This window comes from Simochromis diagramma, unplaced genomic scaffold, assembly GCF_900408965.1.
Source record: "Simochromis diagramma unplaced genomic scaffold, fSimDia1.1 OVJJ01000602.1, whole genome shotgun sequence".
In the NCBI taxonomy this organism is placed as follows: domain Eukaryota; kingdom Metazoa; phylum Chordata; class Actinopteri; order Cichliformes; family Cichlidae; genus Simochromis; species Simochromis diagramma.
In genome coordinates this window covers 12042513-12066813 of record NW_024387040.1, presented here as the reverse complement: position 1 = coordinate 12066813, position 24301 = coordinate 12042513, and the positions used below count along the sequence as shown (strand labels likewise).

Sequence of the window (24301 nt, the reverse complement as noted above, 5' to 3'; positions counted from 1 at the left end):
ACAGAAGAAGTAATGGACGAGCAATTAGGCAGCAAACCAGGTAAGAATTTACTCTCTGCTGGATTGTGTAACGTCTGTGCTGTACGTGTGGGCAGGTCTCTCTAGATCTGCTAGTGTGTGAGCGTTTTAGTGGGTGGGTGCGTGCTGTCTTTGAGTGCGTGTGCGCGTGCGTGCGTGTGTGTGTTTGTCTGGCCAGAGTGTGTTTGCTGAGTCAAAGGAAAGCAGATCAAGACAGAGCAGTTCAGCTGCAGCCCCTGGCTCCCAAAACAATGAATGTATCCAGCTTCTAACCCCTTAACAAACAGCCAGCTGGAAAGCACACACACATACACACACCTCTGAGGAATGAGCATTGATTTCCCCTTGCTTCAAGTCACCGCTTTATAATACACTCATCTATCATAACCACACTAACAAAGATGGGGAAACGAAGCAGGATGGGAAGCGAGCAGAGGAAGAGAAGGATTGGGAGAAAAAAGGGCAAACAGGAAAAAAAAAAAAAAAAACCCCACACAAGCCAGCTGCTAAATTGCATGCAAACTATTTCCCACACACAAATTCCTTCTCTCATCAGCAACCAGCAAAACAGCATTTGTCGCTCTCTACACCCTCCTCCTTAGCCGCTAAATCTAAATGAAGCTTTCAGTCCCAGAATGCCATACATCGGGTCAGATGAAAAAAGTGAAAGCTTGAAACCCATCATCATTGGAAAAAAAAGAAAAAGTCACTAAGTTTTATCACTAAAAATGTAAATATATCCTGGCTTTGTGGCTTTAAAATGAACAACGAGCAATTGGTTTTGAAGATAAGAAATCATTCTTTTCACTACTATCTCATTTTGGGAGGAAACTCCACAAATTGATTCCACTATCTGGACCTCCAAACACTTCAAGTCGATGAGCGATATCTCGGCTCACAGCCTCCACTGACAAGCATGAAAGCACTCGATAAGAAGACATCAAACTGCTCAGATGTGATTTGTGTTGCGTGTTTGGCTCAGGTAACCTGAGGTACACATACAGTGGCTTGCAAAAGTATTCGGCCCCCTTGAACTTTTCCACATACAAATAAATAACTGTGGGGTGTGCGTAATTATTCAGCCCCCTGAGTCAATACTTTATAGCTGCCAGTCTTTTAGGGTATGTCTCTACCAGCTTTGCACATCTAGAGACTGAAATCCTTAACCATTCTTCTTTGTAAAACAGTTCCAGCTCAGTCAGATTAGATGGGCAGCGTTTGTGAACAGCAGTTTTCAGATCTTGCCACAGATTCTCGATTGGATTTAGATCTGGACTTTGACTGGGCCATTCTAACACATGGATACGTTTTGTTTTAAACCATTCCATTGTTGCCCTGGCTTTATGTTTAGGGTCGTTGTCCTGCTGGAAGGTGAACCTCCGATCCAGTCTCAAGTCTTTTGCAGACTCCAAGAGGTTTTCTTCCAAGATTGCCCTGTATTTGGCTCCATCCATCTTCCCATCAACTCTGACCAGCTTCCCTGTCCCTGCTGAAGAGAAGCACCCCCAGAGCGTGATGATGCCACCACTATATTTGACAGTGGGGATGGTGTGTTCAGAGTGATGTGCAGTGTTAGTTTTCCGCCACACATAGCGTTTTGCATTTTGGCCAAAAAGTTCCATTTTGGTCTCATCTGACCAGAGCACCTTCTTCCACATGTTTGCTGTGTCCCCCACATGGCTTGTGGCAAACTGCAAACTGGACTTCTTATGGTTTTCTCTTAACAACGCTTTCTTCTTACCACTCTTCCATAAAGGCCAACTTTGTGCAGTGCTCGACTAATAGACTGACTATGGACAGATTCACCTGAGCTGTAGATCTCTGCAGCTCATCCAGGGTCACCATGGGCCTCTTGGCTGCATTTCTGATCAGCGCTCTCCTTGTTCGACGGCCTTATCTTGGTAGGTTTACAGTTGTGCCATACTCCTTCCATTTCTGAATGATCACTTGAACAGTGCTCCGTGGGATGTTCAAGGCTTGGGAAATCTTTTTGTAGCCTAAGCCTGCTTTAAATTTCTCAATAACTTTGTCCCTGGCCTGTCTGCTGTGTTCTTTGGACTTCATGGTGTTGTTGCTCCCAATATTCTCTTAGACAACCTCTGAGGCCATCACAGGGCAGCTGTATTTGTACTGACATTAGGTTACACACAGGTGCACTCTATTTAGTCATTGGCACTCATCAGGCAATGTCTATGGGCAACTGACTGCACTCAGATCAAAGGGGGCTGAATAATTACACACACCCCACTTTTCAGTTATTTATTTGTAAAAAATATTTGGAATCATGTATGATTTTCGTTCCACTTCTTACGTGTACACCACTTTGTATTGGTCTTTCACGTGGAATTCCAATAAAATTGATTCATGTTTGTGGCTGTAATGTGACAAAATGTGGGAAAGTTCAAGTGGGCCGAATACTTTTGCAAGCCACTGTAAGTAGGACTTAATATGAAATCCTTCGGTAAAGGTGGTAACACCTTTTTAATTGGCAAAGTGGTGGAAAGAAAATTATATGAAGTACTTCCATTTAAAGGTATTCACTCACTATAAGTGTTTTTTAGCAGACTGACACCATTCTGACTAATGTAGCTCAGCCTAAAATCTGTAAGCTTCAAATTTCTGGGGGATTTTTTTTAAGTTGGCAATATGAATTACTTATTGAATTGTTTTCTTTATTTCTGTATTATTCATTTCCCTGTTTCTATGGTTTAAATATTGGTGAGTGAAACCAAAGTCAGTCTAAGTCTTGTCCTCCATACAGTAATCACACACCTATCCAAGCCATGCAATGCTATGTTGCTAGGGAATACCAATTCTTCCCTAGTGACCAGAGGTTGCTAGGGTGTGAGCAGCAAGTCTCTAGACTTGTGCCACTGAGGTCTAAAATGCTTGGAGTGACTAATATGACCACAATACAAGTGTGAGTGCATTATATAACAGGACTATCACCAGTGGATGATGCCCTGCTGGTAATGTCCATCTTTTACATACAGTCTTTAGTCAAGGCAGTGATATTGAAGGATTTTGGTTAGATTTTTTTTCAGACCTTACGTGTTCTAACATTACATTTTGTCTTTATTCATGTTAAATTTTCACCTTCACTGTAGACAAATGTATTATTCTGTGTAATCTTAGGTATCAAACATCAAGTGTACAATTCACAGTGTTCATTTTAAGAGTGACAGCACCGTTCTGTCAAAATATGTTTATAATGCACGTCTAAATACACGGTCTTCCTTCATATATATATATATATATATATATATATATATATATATAATATAATATAAATAAAGAGAACAGCACCACCAAGGCTGGAACGGAGCAATACGGGAAGAAGCATTGGGAGAAGGGGACGCAACCCAATAACGGCAATGCCTCAGTGGCTAGTGGATCTGAGGGCAGACCACAGCGACCTCCCTGAACAGGGTCCAGTAACCATCACAGTGGCAGATATCCAAGAAAGGGTCTCCAGTATGAAGAGTTGGACAGCACCAGGGCCCGACATGGTTCACGCCTACTGGCTAAAGAAGCTGACTGCACTCCACGAGCGTCTGGCAGCACAAATGAACCAGCTGCTAGTTAACGAGAGACACCCGGAATGGCTAACCGAAGGTCGGACGGTCCTGATCCCCAAGGACCCCAAGAAGGGACCGGTCCCCTCCAACTACCGACCAATAACCTGCCTCAGTACTACATGGAAGCTCCTGTCAGGCATCATATCGGCTAAGATGGACAGGCACATGGGTCAATACATGAGCGGGACACAGAAAGGAATTGGCAAGAATACCAGAGGCGCAAAACACCAGCTACTGGTAGACAGAACAGTCAGCCGAGATTGCAAGACCAGACTGACCAACCTGTGCACTGCCTGGATTGATTACAGGAAGGCCTATGACTCAATGCCCCACAGCTGGATACTGGAATGCCTAGAATTGTGCAAGATCAATGGGACCCTAAGAGCCTTCATCATGAACTCAATGGGGATGTGGCGTACAACACTAGAGGCCAACTCCAAGCCCATAGCACAAGTCACCATCAAGTGCGGGATCTACCAAGGAGATGCTCTGTCCCCACTGCTGTTCTGCATAGGCCTGAACCCCCTCAGTGAGATCATTAACAAGACTGGCTACGGATACCGACTACGGAACGGAGCAGTTGTCAGCCACCTCCTGTACATGGATGACATCAAGCTGTATGCCAAGAGTGAACGAGACATCGATTCACTGATCCACACTACCAGACTATACAGCAATGACATTGGAATGTCGTTCGGACTGGAGAAGTGTAGTCGGATGGTAACAAAGAGAGGGAAGGTAGTCAGAACTGAGGGGATTGAACTACCAGAAGGCAACATTGCAGACATAGAGGACAGTTACAAGTACCTGGGGATCCCGCAGGCGAATGGGAACCATGAAGAGGCCGCTAGAAAGGCTGCAACCACCAAGTACCTGCAGAGGGTCAGGCAAGTCCTGAGGAGTCAGCTGAATGGTAAGAACAAGATCCGGGCCATCAACACGTAGGCCCTGCCCGTGATCAGGTACCCTGCTGGGGTAATAGGCTGGCCAAAGGAGGAGATAGAAGCCACTGACATAAAGACAAGAAAGCTCCTTACCATGCATGGAGGGTTTCACCCCAAGTCCAGCACCCTGAGGCTGTACGCTAAGCGGAAGGAAGGGGGCCGGGGACTGGTGAGTGTCAGCACCACAGTCCAGGATGAGACAAGGAACATCCAAGAATACATTGGGAAGATGGCCCCAACTGACCGAGTGCTCAGTGAATACCTCAGGCAGCAGAAACCCAAGAAAGAGGAGGGAGACGAGGAACCATCATGGAAGGACAGGCCCCTGCACGGTATGTACCACCGGCAGATAGAGGAGGTGGCTGATATCCAGAAATCCTACCAGTGGCTGGACAAAGCTGGACTGAAAGACAGCACAGAGGCACTAATCATGGCAGCACAAGAACAAGCTCTGAGTACAAGATCCATAGAGGCTGGGGTCTATCACACCAGGCAAGACCCCAGGTGCAGGCTGTGTAAAGATGCCCCAGAGACAATCCAGCACATAACAGCAGGGTGCAAGATGCTAGCAGGCAAGGCATACATGGAACGCCATAACCAAGTGGCCGGCATAGTGTACAGGAACATCTGTGCCGAGTATAACCTGGAAGTCCCGAAGTCAAAATGGGAGATGCCCCCAAGGGTGGTGGAGAATGACCGAGCTAAGATCCTGTGGGACTTCCAGATACAGACGGACAAAATGGTGGTGGCTAATCAACCGGACATAGTGGTGGTAGACAAACAGAAGAAGACGGCCGTAGTGATCGATGTAGCGGTTCCGAATGACAGCAATATCAGGAAGAAGGAACACGAGAAGCTGGAGAAATACCAAGGGCTTAGAGAAGAGCTCGAGAGGATGTGGAGGGTGAAGGTAACGGTGGTCCCCGTGGTAATCGGAGCACTAGGTGCGGTGACTCCCAAGCTAGGCGAGTGGCTCCAGCAGATCCCGGGAATAACATCGGAGATCTCTGTCCAGAAGAGGGCAGTCCTGGGAACAGCTAAGATACTGCGCAGGCCCTCAGCTCCAGCTCTTAGGACCCGAGCGAAGATAAACCGCCCGCGGGGGGCTGGTGTTTTTTTTTTTATATATTGGGTGCAACGATATTCGTATCACCGTCGATACAGTGCCGGTAGTGTACGAACAATACACATTTGTAATTTATTTATCAATTTCCTTACATGCCGTGAGCAGTGAATTCGCTACTCCGCCTAGCACGCGAGCAGACCACTGAGCGCTCAACAGACAGTAGTCGAAGAAGGCGCAGGCAGCTAGCGGACTAAGCTCTACTGCAACATTCAGATCTGGCGTTTGGAATTATTTGGTTTTCTGTGACGTATGACCCTGAAGGTAAGCGAGTCATGGACTAAAGTAAAACAGTATGTTGGATGTGCCATGCAATGCTCAATTACATTGGTGTGAACTAGTGTGTTAGCGCAGTTAGCTCGTTAACGTGTTTGCCGTCTAGCCCCATGCACGGAGCGATCGGCGGTAGCTCGTTAACGGAGATTTGCCATGTTGTGGTGTTAAGGTCATTTCAACGAGATTAACCTGAAAGCACTAGTGGGAACACAACGAATATGACTGCACATTTACGCCGACATCATCCTAGTGCAAAGACAAGTGGAAGCAGACAAAAAAAAGCAAGCATGCTACTAACTTTAGCCGAGTCATTTAGACAGCTGTTAGCACATGATTCTCCTTATGCTGCTGAGAATATAGCCCAGAAGAAGCGGATAGTATAGCTTTTATTTTGGAAAGAGCCATTTCTCTGTAATAAACTCTCTTTTCCAAAGATGAGTGATTCCTCAATCAGATACAGGGCTCGCAATATCGCTAGCCCGACGTCCTGGAGCTAGCGATTTTTTCAGTCGGGCTACCAAAATCTATCTCTGCCCTGCCCGTCGGGCTATTGTAGGAAAAATATATGTCAATGCTTTTGCATTCTTTCAGAAATGTAGCTGGGTAATTATGTCATTGGCATCGGTGAGCCACTGTCAATATGTGACATATTGAAGTCGCGTTTGAATTTGCGCTTGTTTTTTTGCTTTCACTTTGCAATCGTGCGAACTGTGTATAGAGAGCGACAGCACTGATCTGTGAGTGATGATAATTTGTGTACAAATTCCTCTGACATCGTCTTATTAATCGTTAGCTTACTATGCAAACATGACAAGTGAAATCTCCCGCAGCAAGCTTAAACATGTGAGAGGTTGATCGCGCAGAGAATCGCTGAGCTTATGTGAGTGAGCGTGTAAAAGCATTTCAGTTCTGCTGAGCCAAATAAGACAGGTCAGGGTGAAGAAGTGACAGCCAAAGAAAAGCTTACCACAAAACGGAGAAGTTATGACAAATCAGACTATAAGGCAAAAAGAAAGTGCAGCTTTATGGTTTCATGGACAAAAGAATTTCTGTGGCTGCAATATGATGAGCTAAATAACCAGGGCTGCACATAAGTGGTCCGCAGGTGCGCATTCGCTGTCAAAATAAAAAACACGCACAAGGGTTAGGGTTAAATTTAAAAACTGTACTTTTGAGTTAAAATATATATTTATAATTTTAATAAATGACAAATTAAAAATGCATGAACATTTTTTGTATCGAAAAAATATCGAACCGTGACACCAAAGTATCGAACCGAACCGAACCGTGAATTTTGTGTATCGTTGCACCCCTAATATATATATATATATATATATATATATATAAAAAATAGTATAGTGTATTACACTATACACTCTATATCAGTAACTACAGTATTAAAATTGAAACCTTACTTACATTCCTGTCAAAACAGAGTTCTTCCTTCCCACTGTTGCCAAGTTCTGGTTCACAAAGAGTGTCTTTTCTTTACAATATCAAGCTCCTTTGAGCAACTCCATTTGTGAGTCTTTTATTAAAATGAATATCAAATGAAATAGAATACAGTACTTGTTGTGCCATAGTCCTCCACTCCTCTGGGCTCTCCGGCAAATTTCTTTCGCTTCACTTCACTCTCTCTCCCCTCCCTCCCTCTCTCTATCTGTCTTGTGTGTGGGTGTGGGTGGTAACCTCGCTCTACCTGTTCAAAGGCGGGGTTGTCTTGGTCTCCACCCTTCGGCTTGGTGCACCTGCAACAATCATCTTACCTGCGTCCTCATCTGATTATTAGTCTGTTCCCTTCAGTCATTCTTTCAGAGCATAAATGAGTCACGGTAGATACTCACCTCTGTTCAGTAAGTCTGTTCTTCTGTTATGTGTGTGCGCCTCTTACCTCCCTCTCTTCTGTCCAGGAGCCTGCCCTGTTTTCCTCGAGGAGGAATCGCAAATGGGAGGACAAAGAAGTCTGTTTCGGTATTGAGCCTAAGGACGGAGTGGAGTCTATCGGAGCGTTTACTTGAAAACTGTTCATAGAGACTCTAAATAAATCAACAAACTTCATTCTGATTCTGCGTTTGCGTCCTGCCTACTCTCAGAGGATGATAAGTTGGCTATGAAAGCAACCATTGCAGCACTGATTCTGAGCTTGAGTTAGTTCCTTTACCTCCAGTAAAGGAAACCCTTTTTAAAAACATGCACTATATTACCAGGCGGTGCACTTTTACATTGTGGCTTTGCTATTTTTACTCAAGTAAGACATCTAAGCCCTGCCTCCACTACTTAGGTTTTAATGAGTGTTAATAGCAGCTGATTCTTAATAGATGTGAAGCTGATTAAAACAATGTTGGCTCTCACAGGCAAAGTGTTACTATTGCTGAGAGAGGCAGCGAGAGGCAAAACAGAAGGGGAGCGATGCACTGTGTGGCAAAAGTTCACTGATAATCAGCATCGCTTATCACTGGCAGTGAGGGAGAGCGTGAATGCCCCGAATACTGATGAGTCAAATTGTAAGTGGCATCAACGAGCACACACACCCACGCAGTACGAGAGAAAGTGAAGCAGATCTGCACAGTTAATATACACAGCATAATGACTGCTGTATGGAATTCATTCTGCAACAGTCAAATATACCCCCACAAACATGTCAGCTGAAGGGAAGAAGAGGGTAAACAATTTAGTTTGGTCAATACCTGCTAGACTTAATATGTACATGAGCAGTAGGCTACTAAATGAACTACAGTTATATTTATGGTAACAAAGATGTTTTTCATTGTTGTGATGGCTGCACTTACAGCCACACAGTGGTAATACCCACCATATGTAGAGGCTTATAAGTAACATTGCATTCACATTTGTCTTTCTTTAAATATAGGAATTAATTTACAGGACAATAAATAACTGGTTTTGGTTTAGAGTTAATTCACATATCCATATAACACTGCATTCTAAAATAAGTGCGCACATTTTAGTTTACACTGTTATGTATGATTAATCTTTTGTTTTCTGAGTTACCTTAGTTGCAGCTGTTCCAGTCCCTTGATTAAGGAGCCAAGAGGTGGAAAAGGGGCGGAGCAAGCTTTAAAGGAAGACTGCAAATTGGTTCATGCCATAACTCGGGACCATGGGGGGGAATTGGAGTTCATTATGTTTGGTTTAGTTAGGTTTTGTGTGTTTTACCCCTTCTCCTGTTTTTGTGGGCTGATCAGCCACTATTTAAGTTTCCCCTTTGTCTCATTAAGTTAGGTCAGTTTGTTTGAGTTATCAGTAGTGTTGTCAACTGTGAGTAGAGTTTTGTTATTTTGACCTCTTTTATGGGCCCAAGATTTTGGTTCTTTTTGCATGATTTAACCAATTATGTTTTTTGGGTTAAATAAAAAATCATTTTTTTGGACTTTAACCTGTGCCTAAGTTTCCTTCACTGCTCGGTCCTTCACAATCGTGTCCAGTGAAAGTGAAATAAATGTACATAAGGCAACGTTGTGGATAAAGCATGCTTTACCCTCCTTCTGGACACTAAGGTGGAACATGAACATGGTGTTGTATTTCCTAACGTTTTGAACTAGAGATGGAGACAAAAACTTTCAGATCCAGAAGCTATCTAGATTTTTATATACAGTCTTTGGCTGAGCTGTAATAGTATGGGTGAACCAGAGTGGAGGAGATCAATTGACAAATAAAATGATGGAAAAATATTTGCAACTAAAATTATGTCAAACCCGCTGCAGTTCTGCATGCACAAAGGAGTGGGACGGGAGGATTTGAAAGCCAAAGCAGAAAGAAGAAAGTCAGGACTCAATGAGGGAATCAATAAAGAACTGGATGAGCACAACCCTGCTGATTTTCTAATCATTGGGAATTGTATAATTACTCAATTCAAATATCTTTTTTAATGCTTTATTTGTAATGATAATGTGATGTGTTTAATTTTAATACAGTAGGTGTAGCCCAATATGCTTCTGGCACTTTTAAAAAACAGGGGAGCCAGTGCATTCAGCAGGCAAGTTTTTTTAATTACGCCTCCGGGTAAAAAAAAGAAGTGTTTATGAGATAATGACTCTCGACCTATGACCTCAGTAAGCACTTTGCTTATGTTTATGGTCTCGATCTTTACTTCGAAGGCTCTGCAGAGGACCACATAGAGTAAAGTGGATAATTAAACACAGAATAATTTAGGGAGCCGCTACTTCCTGATTGAAACATCAAGCCAAAGCAGAAGTGCCACAAACTGCACTTCCTCCATCAACCTGGTCAGGTTGGCTCCAAAAGGGAGTTGATCCCCACAGCCTCAGACTAGTTTTCACTGATTATCTGACTAATATTATAGCTCGAAAGACCATCTACAAAGGTTAAGCTTCAGTCTAGTTGTCTTAAATTTTGGTTTTTCTAGTATCTTACTGGTTTGTTCCTTCGGGTCTAATTAGCAGATGTGTTTGTCTTTATTTATTTCACCCACACAGTTTATAGATGCAGCTTGGTAACCAAGCTAGCTGATAACTTCACACTGTCTTATCCAAGCATGGCTCCAAAAAAATAACATAGACCCAAAATAATAAGATCAAAGCTTCAAAATGCGAAGTCCATGATCCGTGGGTGACGTCACCAGAGATGGGCAGTAACGCGTTACAAGTAACGCGTTTCTGTAATCCGATTACTTTTTTGAGTAATGAGTAAAGTAAGGGATTACTATTTCAAAAAAGGTAATTAGATTACTGTTACTTTCCCATAAGCACGCTGTGTTACTGCGTTACTAAAACCGTGGGTTTTTTTGTGAGAGTGTCTCATGACAATGACATAAGCGAGTGCGACGTTTGTGGCAACACCTGTGTGCAGATCAAAAATGGATAATATAGAGAGAGTATGACCGTGCAGTGTTTAAAGCGTGGAAGTGCTGATCTTACTTTGAGTTTGATTCCGTAAAAAGTGACAAAAACATTAGCGTCCGCTGATCGCTGCGTGGGAAGAAAACTTCTTTTTACAGCAAAAAAACCCCTAAACGTCCGAGCAAGCACCGAGGGCGCTACGACGGAATGGAAAATTCACAGACAAACTGCCGTATCCTTCCACTGACCGCTGTGGCACACCTGCACCAGGGCAAACCTCCACCTGCCCCACTCCTGCTATACAGGTGAAAATAGGGCAACGGGACTGCTGAGTCTTTGATTTTATTTATTTTCTGCTGTGTTTTACTTGCATCTATTTGAAAGAGTGAGTGTAAACACAAAAAACGATTTTATTTTATGTGCTGGAATGTGCAGAAAGTAGTAGAATGTTGCATATGGGGGCGTGGTTAGGAAGCAATGGCGTAAGACGTTTTTTGAAAGAGCTCCGAACCAGCCTATATTTTTTTTATTCATATCCATCTGTTTTTTGACACCTTTCTGTTGATTCCTGATGTTTGTATATACTTTATAACAATGACGAAACCTAAAGCTTCAAAAGCCCATGAAAAAAGGTGAGTCAGCGAGTGTGGCTAACGAGCACGCGCTGGCTGAGGAGCCAAGTGCAAATAGCCCCGTGACTTCCCATGTAGCTAACCTGACGTCAGCCAACATAATGAGTGCAATTTCTAGATTGGAGACTTCGGTTGATAGCAAATTAACTGCTATTTCAACCACGATGAACGCTATGGAGGCCACTTTTTCCACTGTAACTGGGAGGATACATGATATTGCGGAAGCTGGAAACGGGCATGACGAGAGGATTGCTGTTTTAGAGGCGCTCTGTGACTCGCTCCAGAAAGGATACGATTTACATCACAAAAAATTGGATGACCTCGAGTTGCAGTCAAGATGACAGAATATCAGGATCCTTGGAGTTGCGGAGGGGACGGAGAAAGGAAACCCACTGGACTTAGCAGATTTAGCCAATTTACACAGAAGAAACTGGCGCTTCGATCCAACTCTGCTTAAAGATGAGACCTTTCATAAGAAATTGGAGAAGCACATTTTGGATTATGTTAATGATAATGATAAAGGTGATGTTAATGATGCAATTCTCTGGGAGAGTATGAAGGCGGTAATTCGAGGCCACATTATTTTGTTCTCTGCAGCTAAATGTAAATCCCAGGAAATGGCTTTGAAGGATCTGGAGTCAAATATACAGCAGCTAGAACAAACTTATCAATCCTCTCCCACAATAGAATTACTGGGCAAAATTACTAAATTGAAGTGTGAGTATAATTCTCTGCTTAGCAAACAAGTTTGCCTTCAAATCACTAAGTGTAAGCAAACATTGTTTGAATTGGGTGATAAGCCTCATAGGCTACTTGCAAGATTACTTAGAAAAACACAAGCATCACAAACTATACTATCAATCAATAACAAACATGGGCGGACCACTAGAAACCCTCAACAAATAAATGATTGTTTTGGAGATTTTTATCGTAATCTTTATAGCTATAAAAGTTCTGTGAGTCAGTCATTAATTGAGGACTTTCTGGAAAAGTGTAATCTCCCAAAATTAGATGATGAGGCAGTTGCAGATTTGGAGGCGGACTTCACATTAGATGAGATTAAGACAGCTATTCAACAGATGTCAAATAATAAGGCCCCTGTGCCAGATGGTTTCGGAGCAGAGTTTTATAAAGCTTACACCTCATTGCTAGCCCCTCTAATTTTGCGTATGTTTAACTATTCAAAATTGTCTGTCTCTTTGCCAAGTTCATTGCATCGTGGTGTAATCTCATTGATTCTTAAAAAAGATCGCGACCCTGTGTCTGTCTCGTCCTATCGGCCTATATCTCTCCTTTCTGTTGAGACCAAGATATTAACAAAAGTTTTATCAAACCGCCTTAAAGATCATATTGCTAAACTTATACATCCAGATCAAACAGGGTTTATCCCTAACCGCTACATTTATTTTAGTTTGCGTAGCTTATTTAATCTCATATATAGTCCTGCTAGGTGTTCAGATGATTCTGTGGTAATAGCTTTGGATGCTGAACAAGCTTTTGATCAGGTCGAGTGGCCGTATTTGTTTACTGTATTATCCAAATTTGGATTTGGTGATTCTTTTATCAATTGGATTAGAATTTTGTACTTTTACAGGGCCTTACTAGATATATACAGTCCTTCATCTGATACTTTTAGGGAGCAGTGGCAGGAAGAACTGGGGGTGGATGTTACTGATGATGTTTGGCAAGAGTGCATTAAGAATATATATTCTAGCTCTATAAATGCTAGACATAATCTGATCCAATTCAAGGTTGTGTATAGGTTGCATTTTTCTCCCACTAAAGTGAAAAAAATATGGCCCTGTGTGGACTGAATAAATTCTAAAATAAATTAAAAAATTTGACCCAAAAAAAAGAGAATGTTGCATATAGTTTAATGTTTGCTTGATGCATAAAGTTAAAAGATCAAAACTAATAAAACAAGTTTTAAAAAGAGACTTTTTCATTTGGTTACATTTTGTATGATGGATTATGCAGAAAAAGTAGAATTGGGATGAAAGATCTATTGCTTTATTACCTATTTAGGGGATAAATAATGTTTTAAAAAGTAACTAATTATTTTTGAAAATAAGTAATCAGTAAAGTAACGGGATTACTTTTTTTGGGAAGTAATCAGTATTTAGTTACTGAATACTTTTTTCAAGTAACTTGACCAACACTGGACGTCACAGTACATGCGATTGATAAGTTGCTACAACAAGGTGGTGGTGCCCAGGACAGAGTTCACAAAGCAGCAGGTGAAATCATGGTGGCTGCGTCTATCTTTTAAGTACAGTCTATGCTGTTATAGACTTTTTTTCTCCTAACCACACCTCAACCTTTATATTTAGGTTTCATTATTGTTGGTCTGCTGCTGTTTCTGCTGATGTGTCGGGTGGCTCTATATGTGTATTTATTTATTTTTTATTTAAAGTCTAATTTTGGCATTTTTCGAATTAGCTGAATTACACCACAGTAATTAGGCACTCCACTTGGAAGTGCAGAAGTACCATTAAGTGCCCGTGTGGTGAATCACTGATCTACAGTATATTTAGTAAAAATCCTGAAATGTACTCGGCCAACTTTTTTTTTTTTTTTTTAAATTGAGTCACAAGCTAGGTGCAAGTCTCTGTGTAGGTTTGTTGTATAACGGTTTCTTTCTGAACAGTCATGCACTCCCATCCCTGTATGTACTGCATACATGTCCATGTGTGAGAAGGAGCAAGATCATGTGTGTGCTTGGTTTAACTGGTACAAAACGTGTGATTCATAGCTGACTCACACACTTGACTCCCACAGAGGCACACTTTTCACAACAACAGGCGAGCCAAACTCCCACAAACACCCTCTTTCTCTCTGTCATACGCACACGCGAGTAATAAAGCTAGATTTTGCACTGACTTCTGGGATGTTCAAGAGTCCTATAAAAGAGCCGGCCCTCCCAGTCGGGTTATGTGTCATCTGTTCCAAGGGCTCTAAAGCTTCGGTAACAATAAAAGCCAGACGAATGCTCGCTCTGTTCCCGGGATTTGTAAATTCAGGATGTTAAGAAGAAAAAAAAAGAAAAAGAGAAACAGCAGTTAAAAGTGAGTTTATTATCGGAAAGTTGCCCATTTGAATCCCAGTGTCATCTGGGAAGATTTTGCAATGGGGAAATAAACTAAAAAAATTCTTCCTGTAAATACAGTTTTGCTTCTTGTTGAACGCTGTTTGAATATTACATCTACTCCAAGTCCTCCCCATCACATCAGTCAGTAATTAGGCAAGATAAAAATAACTCCCCCATCCAAGAAAAAAGAAGAAGAAAAAAAACAAAACTCATGCATGAAAAGTCAGTGGAAGAATCCACGTGAAGCAAGGAGAATGGAACTTTGCTCTAGGCAATGCAAAGGCAAAGAAATTAGTCTATCTTTAGAAATGTAATAATCAATAAACAGAACACCAATCTGTGTCAAGCTGCATGGCAGTACACCCAGAAGCCTCTGACTTTCAGTTTCCATTTTATTAATAAAAAAGTTTCAACCAGAAAACTCAAATATTTTAATATAGTTTGGGCACAAATGAACCAACAGCAAATTCAAAACAACAGATTTGGCAAGAGAATGGATGGATGGATTTGGCATACAAAGAAGGACAGTTGTATCTTACTTTTACTGCTGGCATCACAGACAGGTTGGAGGTCCATTTAGCAAACATAATAATAAAGAGGAAGCCAAGAGGTCCAAAAACAGTTCAAAACTCACGGATCAGTCAAAACTCTGGCCTGACTGATGGGCTGAGAAAATAGGAAAGGTAACAGACATAAGCATGGCTGTATGTTAGGTGAGTAATTAGTGGATGGGGGGCACAGTTTGACAGAAGACTGGTAGGAAGAAAAATGGAGGAAGTAGAACAAGGTGAACAATTTCTAAATTAAACAGGATTTTTTTTTTACATTTATGAAGCCACTTCACAAGTTCGTCAATTTTGCCATCAAATGTGCTTTAATAAGCTTTCTCTCTGCAAGTTTCAAATCATCATGGCTTCATTAACAGCTCACTCCCACGTGGCCACAATAACATTATCTCTGCTCATTCTAGCCATGCTAGTTCACATTAGACATACTGTTCACACTAGATATACTAACTAGTACAGCTTTACAATGATAAAAAGTAGACAGAGCTCCCAGCACACAGCGAATACTGTCATAAATCCCTTTTTTGTTTTAGCACTTCTTCTTATTTAGAAACATCAGGACCAGCTCATCATCATTTGTTGTCAACTCCATTTTATTTCGCAGTCCATTTTTTGAGGATTTTCCACACAAATGTAACACTTTCGGTGTCTACATACGTTAAAATACAAATCACTATGTGAACATTTCTGAATTTTGTGTTGCTTTTTTGTATCACGATTGGTCTGTGATGGCCTTTAGAAGGCATATTCCTTCATTGCCCAAAGTTTTATGAAGACTCCTCCTTCATAAAAAGAAAAAGTAAATCTTTGATTTTAGGCAGCGGTAGACAGAAGAGAGTGACTCATTTATAGCTGGAAACCACTGCTTTCACCAGCTGCTGTGTATCTACCTACTGTAGCTATTAAAGCTAGCATTAACTCCACTGGTTCTCCCTGGCTGCCTTTTTTGTCTCCAGCAAATCCTTTTTAAAAGACAACTAGCAAAAGTCTTTTTAAATATGAAGCCTGTTTATATTTTTTCATTCTATTTGTTTTTATTTATTTATTTTTATCCATAATGGAAAGGCTGAAACTATATAACACAGGGCAGTGAAGTCTCTGTTAACGGTCCATGTAGAGCACTATTACAAGCCACTGTCTCCATCTGCCAGTTATTCGATTTAAAACTATTGTAATGCAATTGTACCAAAGTGTTTGCATAAATTAGTAGCTATTTAAAAAAGGGGGCTTTTTAAATGTCACATTTTGATTTTATTTTTCTAATTTGTTATGTTAATATTGTGCTTGATTGAGTTAAGAAATCATTTAGCAAAACATTAATTGATGCAGTGAATGTCACTGAGCATTACCGCTGCTTCAGTACATGCCCTGAACCAGAGCTGATTCGTGCCGTTGCAAATTTCAGAAGCTTGCTTGAACTTTTCAGCCTCTGAGAGAACAAAACAGTTGAAATGATTTCCCCGAGAGCCGCATATTCACCCTGGATTTATTTTTTCTGATGTAAGCTCAGTACTCGTGAGCCTCACCTTAAGCCGAGACATATCAAGCCCACATATCCAAAATCCACTGATCCTAAAGGCTGTGACTATCACTCTGGCAGCTTTCTCTCATGCCAAGTGGTGTCATCAGATGTGCTCGCATGCTGTCACGCCAATTTCACTGCTGATTTCCAAGTCTAGCGACCAAATTCATGCAAGGGAAATGAGGTGAAATTCTCCCCATCTCAGTGTGTGACCAGATGATAACATAACACGACGTGGGCAAAGATTCCCAGCATTCCCATCAATGTGGCGAAAGTGCTCACGTTACTATTGAAGTGCACCACTCCCATATTGTTTTAGTATCTGTCGTGCCAATGCTGCACTGTTGCCAAGTCAACAATACCCAGACCTTTTGGCCCCTTTGGCATATGTGATCTGTACATGTTACTGTACACACACACACACACACATACACACACACAGAAGCACGCTATCATGTTTCCCTCTGTCGCCACAGACACACCCGAGAGACCCGGCATGAACTGAATACCACACTAAGGCATGGCATGTGTGTGTGTGTTGCTGCAAATGTCCGAGGACTCGGGTGGAGCCTTCTGTTCAGAACGGGTGTGCTCGTCTGTCAGCTGTTGTGCACAGACGGTCTGAGACGAACAAGTTACCATCCTCCCACACGCTCACACACACACACACACACACACACACACACACACACACACACACACACACACTCAGACGCACATATAAAAACATGCCATATGCACATGACCAACCAATAACCCATCCAACAACGTGCCTCCAAGAACTGACACAGTGCATCATGTAAATACATTTTTGCTGCCATTTCAATAAGCATTTTATTGCCGCATGAGTCAATGGTCTCCCTGACCTGCTTTTCGTGCATCAAACAGACATGATGAATAACAATTATTACTAATATTAGTTATCATTAGTCATTTCTCAAAGTGCATTTGGAAGGTGGGCTGTGTTTTGTGATCTGAGTTTGAGAAAACAGGGAGCGATGATGCATCTTGGCATTAAAGCAGGGGAAAAAAGGCTTGAAGAGGCTGGAAACGGTCAATAGGTCAAATTTAAAGGTCATTCAGTAGGTACTTAAGGATTCTCATGTTTGAGTTTTTTATAATGGCCTGTTTGGAAGATTGATGTTGGCATTTTTGATGCTAATCTAAGGTCACGACTTCAAATTTTGAAAAGACCTTCACTGCTAGAACAGCTTAACATGTAGAACAATATGTACAAAAAATATGTAAGACAGAAAAGGAAGTGAGTCCCTAAAACTAACTTGTTTCATCATCTCAAACGGAAGCATTTTTTTTTTATTATACTTCTATATAGGATTGTATCTTTATGGAAATATAGTACGTTCCCTATATAGAGCTTCCGTAGCAATCAACAGGGAATATTTGCCAAAAGTTTCTGTCATCCAATTAAGTGCATTAAATATTAAATAGCTTCATTCCATAACCATGATGTCATCTGACAAAACAACTATAACTGCAGGTTAAAAATTTGGCCTATATTTACATATAAAATTATCACTTATATAGAAAGTTACAAGTAACAGATGGTATTTCTTACTTCTTCTTACTATGTGTGCAAATAAACCACAAGAGCCATGTTGCACGTGTGCAAAAAACATCATTCACCTGAGCCGCTGCTTGTTACTCTGCTGCTCGTGCACTCTGCCTAAGCTGAAGCAGAGTTCACAAATCTTCTTCTCCTTTAAAAGTACTGATAGTTTTTTTTTTTACTACTTTCGTTTTAACATTTATAATTTTTCCTAATCAAAAATGTAAATTAGCGTGTGAACAGCAGCCTACCAAGACTGAGTCAGACACATTGATGATACCCTTACAATCCTCATAATCCTTATAAACCTAACACTAGGCCTTGGCGTAGCCCCCACTTTCTGAAACAAGTCTTTCCACATCCATTTAAAGCTACTTCCTTCTGATTAGCTGCCCTTTGTCAGTGGAAGGTTCAAACAGTCTGGGCTGTTGAACATAAATGAAATTGTGACCATGTTTGATATGAGCATCCACCATTGTGACAGAATATATATGAGAGAGAGAAAAAGGAAAAGCACAATAGTTCCAATTTAATTACAGTTACAGCTGGTTTGGGGTACAGCGGTCTCAAGGGTGAGAAGGGTTAAGACAATTCTTCTTCTCGACCATCAGCGAGTCATTTGTGTTCTGCTCCAGACCTCATTTCTGCTCTGTAAGGTGCGGGGTTAGTGAACCATCACCATTGCAGTCCACTGTAACTGCTGTGAAACCATGCTGAACATGTCAGAGGCGCAAACTGCAGACGTTTTACAAGCTCCTTTATTGCCTCGCTCTAAAACAGAGATTTTGGGTGGAGTGAGAGTTTAATGATAAAACCCTCACTTTTGTTTTAGAGCCCCATAAATCACCGCAAAGCTCGGCTGTGAGCCGTGTTTAGCGTTAAAACATTGACAGCTACCATATGATAGAAGAGTTGATTAACACTAAAGTTAAGAATTATAACCCACTTTAATTTATCAATGACTTAACAAATTGGATGGACCAATTTAAAAAGTCCTGTATGACCTTCATATATTTTTTTGTATTTTAGCCAAAGTGATCAGTTTCTACAAGGCACTTGTCCCTATTGCACCAAAGTTGGCCATTAATTCAAATTAAATTAGTTATTCACATATTAAAGTGATTAATGGACTGGTCTTTAGCGTGGTCTCCTCCTGGCATGTGGTTTTGGGGAGGCTGGGCCAGTATTATTCATGCATTCAGAACCTAAACGAGTTATTTCATGAGAATTAAGTGAAAAGTTGAGCAAATTATTATTGGTGCAGACAACCTGAGCCTAAAGTGACAGTCACTTTAGAAACACCAAAGCTGTAACTTGTTTACCCTTCATGTTTAGAAGCGATTAAATGATCATACATCAAAACAGAATTTGGAATACGTCACAATGTCTGCAACGAGCTGCAGCCAAAATAAGCCGTCACACTGTGTGGGATCTGGGAAATGCACAGTAGCCATTTCTTTTTGCGTGCAAGAGAGTTTTACAATGCTCACACAGGCCCCTGGGTACAGACCTAATCAGCCCGGCTACTGAATTATGCATGACAATAATCTCTAGTCTGATCACTCCAAGGTATCACCAGCACTCTTATAAACAAAACGTAATTACATTTTTGGATAAACACTCAGGCTTAAAGTTTTGCGCTTGTGTTTAACTTGTGTCTTTTTTTCTTAAAGATGCTGTTTTGTTGCTCTGTATTCACCGATCTCATTTTAATAGCTCTAAAGTCGACAGGAATTACATCTTTAAAGTTACAACCAGTCTGCAAGAAACAGTGACGTATGTGATTAGTGTGCATGTGGTGCATTGCAAAAGCTCTGCGTGGGTCATAATAAGCAGCCAAAAGTGCAGATTTGTTTAACCCAAGGTGCAACGCTTCTTGATTCAACAAAAAGAAACAAAACTTATTTATTAAGGAGCTACTGTCAAAATAAGAGCCTGTGAAATGTTTGCATTAGCATTATAGCTATGTTCAATAGTGAGATAGACAGCATTTTACTGCTTGTTCACACCAAACAAAGTGAAGCCAAAATATCCTAAAAGCACGCACTGTTCCTTTGTGATTTTTGGTACATCATCTGCAACCAGAGTCAGCAGTAACCCTGCGGGTGGTGACGTGATATCGAGCTCGCACCTCCTGCCTGGGCCAAAATGTGAGCACACACAGAGATGCACAAAACAATGACACAGAGGGACGTGATGCTGCTGAAATGCTGCAAAGTTGGTTAAAAATATGTCTCTGAGACAAGAGCTAGAGCTAGAACTATCTAGTGTGCCAAACACAGATCTACTGTATATGCATATTTGCTACCTGATATGTGCCGATATGCAAACTTTCCTCCACAGAACACAGTGGCAACAAAATCCTTTGCGTAACTTAGATAACCAAACGGAGATAGCGCTATTTCTAAGTGTCCCCATTAGTAGGAAGACTCCATATCACATCTGAGTAAATAGTGACACTGAGTCAAGCAGTGACTTCAGAATAAGCTGCAAATGAGTTAGTGAAATAGATTGTTTGTTACATAGGAACATTTTGGGAATTGTCCCCGGAAAGTCTTTAGGAATCACATTTTTTTTTTAAATACAGGTGATTGGTTGAACAAGATGACTGCCACAAGTTACATCCACTGGATAACTTCAACCAGTCCTATGAGCCATATGCGGAGAGCACAGACTGTATATAAGAGATGGATAAATATACCAGTTCTGAAAAGTGAGATATTTGCCAAAGAGCCTTAGCTCATCTGTTATTAGCATGAGAACTGAAAAGCCTGATGGTTGTAGGTGCAAATGATTTCCTGTATCTCTTTATTTTACAGCGAAGAGAGAGGAATCTTCCAGTACTGATGTCTTTTGTTCCAGTGGTTGATGTTCCAGTGGCTTAAGCTGTATTTTATATTATCCATGAATCAAAGCAGAAACACCCCTCAGTTCCTCAGAAAACACTTTCTGATGAATTCGTAATCTCAAAAGCTAGTTTGGTATTCATTTTGGAAATTGTTGACCCCATTAGATGCAAAAAGGAGGATATAGTAATATAGCAGGGTGGGACAAGTTAACAAGTTGCTACCATTGGAGCGGTTTGCCTGTGTTTCTCAGACAGATTCACCCATCACTCTTCAAACACCCAGATGGCAAAGCTTGAAGCTTCAGAGTGGGGCCTCCCTTATCACAGGGTGATGGCACCAGAGCTACATCCATCCTCTATATACAGTCTGTTTGCAAAACACTCTGTGACTTAATTCTTGGGAAGTGTTTACAAAAGGCAGATTGGTTGAGCCATCTGCCTGCCACCTTCTATTATGGGCTAACTAACCTCCGAATCATTCAGATCAATGAACCACAGGAGAGCGACACCTAGCGAGCAGTCAGTATATTCTTGCCATGTTTCACAGTTTGGCATCTATCCCTGTCTACCCTCACACCTTATACATGCCTGCAGCTGTGACCTTCACGGCTAGTAGATTCTCACAAGATGTTGATTAGTTGAACTAACAGGTGTGCCGTTTGAAACTAAGCAGGATGAATTCTGATGTATTCCCGATTTCGCCTGAAGCAGCCTGAGGAGGTAAGCAGTCGATCTGCCCCCTTTCCCCCTTTCAAAAGTTTCTACACCCGCCCCTGCTCTAAGCAAGGAAGTTTGTTTCTCCTGCTGTCACTCTCTCACACATTACATCATTGCCCACTGATCATCAGGTGCCTGGCTGATGCATCGGCACACACACACACACACCTCCCACACAACAAATCAACTTGTCAGCCTCTTATCTCCCCTGCCTGAATGTCCAGTCGTGATCAGAGACAGTATTTGTGTGTGCGGGTCCGTGTGCGAACGCGTTCCAGCTGTGTAATTTAAAAATGAATCGTGTGCATAATACGTGCGCGTGTCTGTATCGTTGTATTTATGTGTGTGTGCGCGTGTGCGTGTCTGTGCGTGTGTTTCTGCTGCCCACCTTTCATCCAGTCCACCACCTGGCTTGTGCTCCATTTGCTCACTGGCTCCATCACCAGCGCCATCGAGGAAACTTTGCGCTTACTCTCCGTTGCGCGCAAGCAGTGGCGTTACCCCCAGAACAAGGCTCTGTGAGGCGGGTACACCTCCCGCCCTCCTCCACTCCCCTCCCTCTCTAATTTCCTCCGCAGCCAGGTGACTACTTTTTTTTTTTTTTTTACTTTGTCCCTCTCTGGTCCTGGTCCCGCTGCCTCAGTATCAGCCCTGTGTCGTCTCCCGTTAACGCAGTGGAGCCCTCAGTGCGGGACAGCCCGGGTGTGTGCGCAGCGGAATCCGGCACATTCCCCTGCTCGAGCCGGTCTGACTTGTGTCGCCTCTCTCCGTTTCTCTTCTCTCCCTTCTTCCCAGTGCGCTAGTCCGCTCCTGCGCTCCGGTGTGTGTGTGTGTGTGGTACTGTAAAGAGAGCGAGAGAGAGGAGTGTGTGTAGGTGTGTGCGCAGCCGCTCCGTTACCGACAGCAGCAGTGTAGGATAGATAAGTCACACCGGACTTAAAGCCGGCAGCATCTCTCTCTCTCTCTTTTCCAGATATGATTAATCCGTGCACGCGCTCTGTGGGTGGCTCCGCGCGCACGTCAGTGTATTTCCCACCGGAGCGATAGTCATGCAGATATGATTGAGGGAGGAGATATTCTCAGAAGATATTTAATAAGAACGTGTCTTCGATAGAGAGACATTGTGTTACATACAGAGAGAGGGAGAGTCAGCATGGGGTACCTACACACTTTCTGCTCCAGCTGCTGTGTGAGGAAACTTAATGAATCCTCAGCCAACCGCTCCACCTCCACTCCAAAGATCGTTTCTCTGCCCCCTCAAACCATTTATCTTTCTCTCTGCCTTGAAATCCTCCATGTAGATGTTGAGCACACACTTGTTTTACATTTACACCATATTTGCTTGACTGGAAGAGCACAAGACCTACACTTTTTTAAATAAGTAAATATAGGTTGTATGTGGGTTAAACTGGAACATTTAAATTATCATTATACAAATTGATTTATAGTCTTTATTTTGACTTTTGCAGCTGTTTCTTTGCAGTGTTCTTAAAACTTGTTCCTGGACAATTTCAGATAATCTTAAAGAGAGTGCAGGTGAGGCTGGAAACACTTCAAGCATGATCTTTTTCCAAGTTCTGAGACATTTCTGCTCCAGACAAATTACAGTAGTGGATTTGTTTAGGGACAACTCCACCAATGCAGAACCAGGAGCAACACAGCCTACATCCTTGCTAATGTGTAACTGAATTAGATTTCTTAGTAAGTAAGTTTATTCATAAGTTTAAAAAACAATTAATAAATATATTGACATACAAAATATATGGGCAAAAGTTTATGTGCAATGCAAGACAAGCTTAAGACAAATCGAACATGAAAGCCTGCTCTAACACTCTAATCCAGTCCTGAATAAGCATAGATACCACCTCAAATAGTGTTGGGATCAGTTATTCTTAGTGGTTTCCATGACTGGTTTTATTTGTCCAAGTTCTCATGTAGCCACATTTATGCCTTCATCGAATTGCAATGTAACTGGTGGTTTCATCAGAGGGCATTTCCAAGAGCACAGAACCTCAATGTGAACTCTTCTGTGTGTTTCCTTAAATAAAGAGGAAAGTCAAGCACACAACCTGGAAAAACAAGTAAGTGAAAACCATCTTCAAATAAAACCATATAAAACTGTAAAACATGAATAGATCTATAAAACCAAAACTTTTCTGGTAGAAAAGCACAGTTAGTTCTGTTACTGGCATCTATGTAGAAGCCAGTGTACTCCGGTCCCAGCCCTTAATTCCATCAGAAAGGCCATCAGGCATAAAATTTCAGTCAAGCATGTGGCTCATAAAGAGATGTTGGTGTGATGGAAGAGGATGCTAGGTATAGGTTGAAATGGGGTGTGATGGAGATAGATGATCCTCTTTGGCGACCCCTACAGGAGAAAGAAGAAGAACTAAAATGCAAGAAGTGCTTAAAACTGAAAAAGGAGAATTTTCCAGAAAGAGTTTACATATAAGTAGGTAAAATCTGTCATGAGGTATTCTTTTGTTTCTACCTTTAGGGTGAGCTGATTGCTTTAAATCCTTTCTTTAGTTTATCTTTTAGTTTAGTTTTATTTTAACCTTAATACAGATCAGCTGACTGTGACGAGCTTGTGCAGTAAAAATTC

General features: G+C 41.7%; 1 protein-coding gene across 4 annotated transcripts in view; it reads right to left on the bottom strand.

The window, feature by feature from the left end:
- cnksr2a (connector enhancer of kinase suppressor of Ras 2a) overlaps positions 1-22690 on the bottom strand; it is a 111553-nt gene extending 88863 nt beyond the window's left edge. The window contains exon 1 of one of the 4 annotated variants that reach the window (XM_040043743.1): positions 22085-22690. In XM_040043743.1, coding sequence (XP_039899677.1) covers positions 22085-22148 — 64 coding nt within the window. In that variant the 5' untranslated portion in view covers positions 22149-22690. The remainder of the gene's footprint in view (positions 1-22084) is intronic. The other 3 variants (XM_040043744.1, XM_040043745.1, XM_040043747.1) reach the window with 3 other exon arrangements.
- Positions 22691-24301: the final 1611 nt, after the last annotated feature.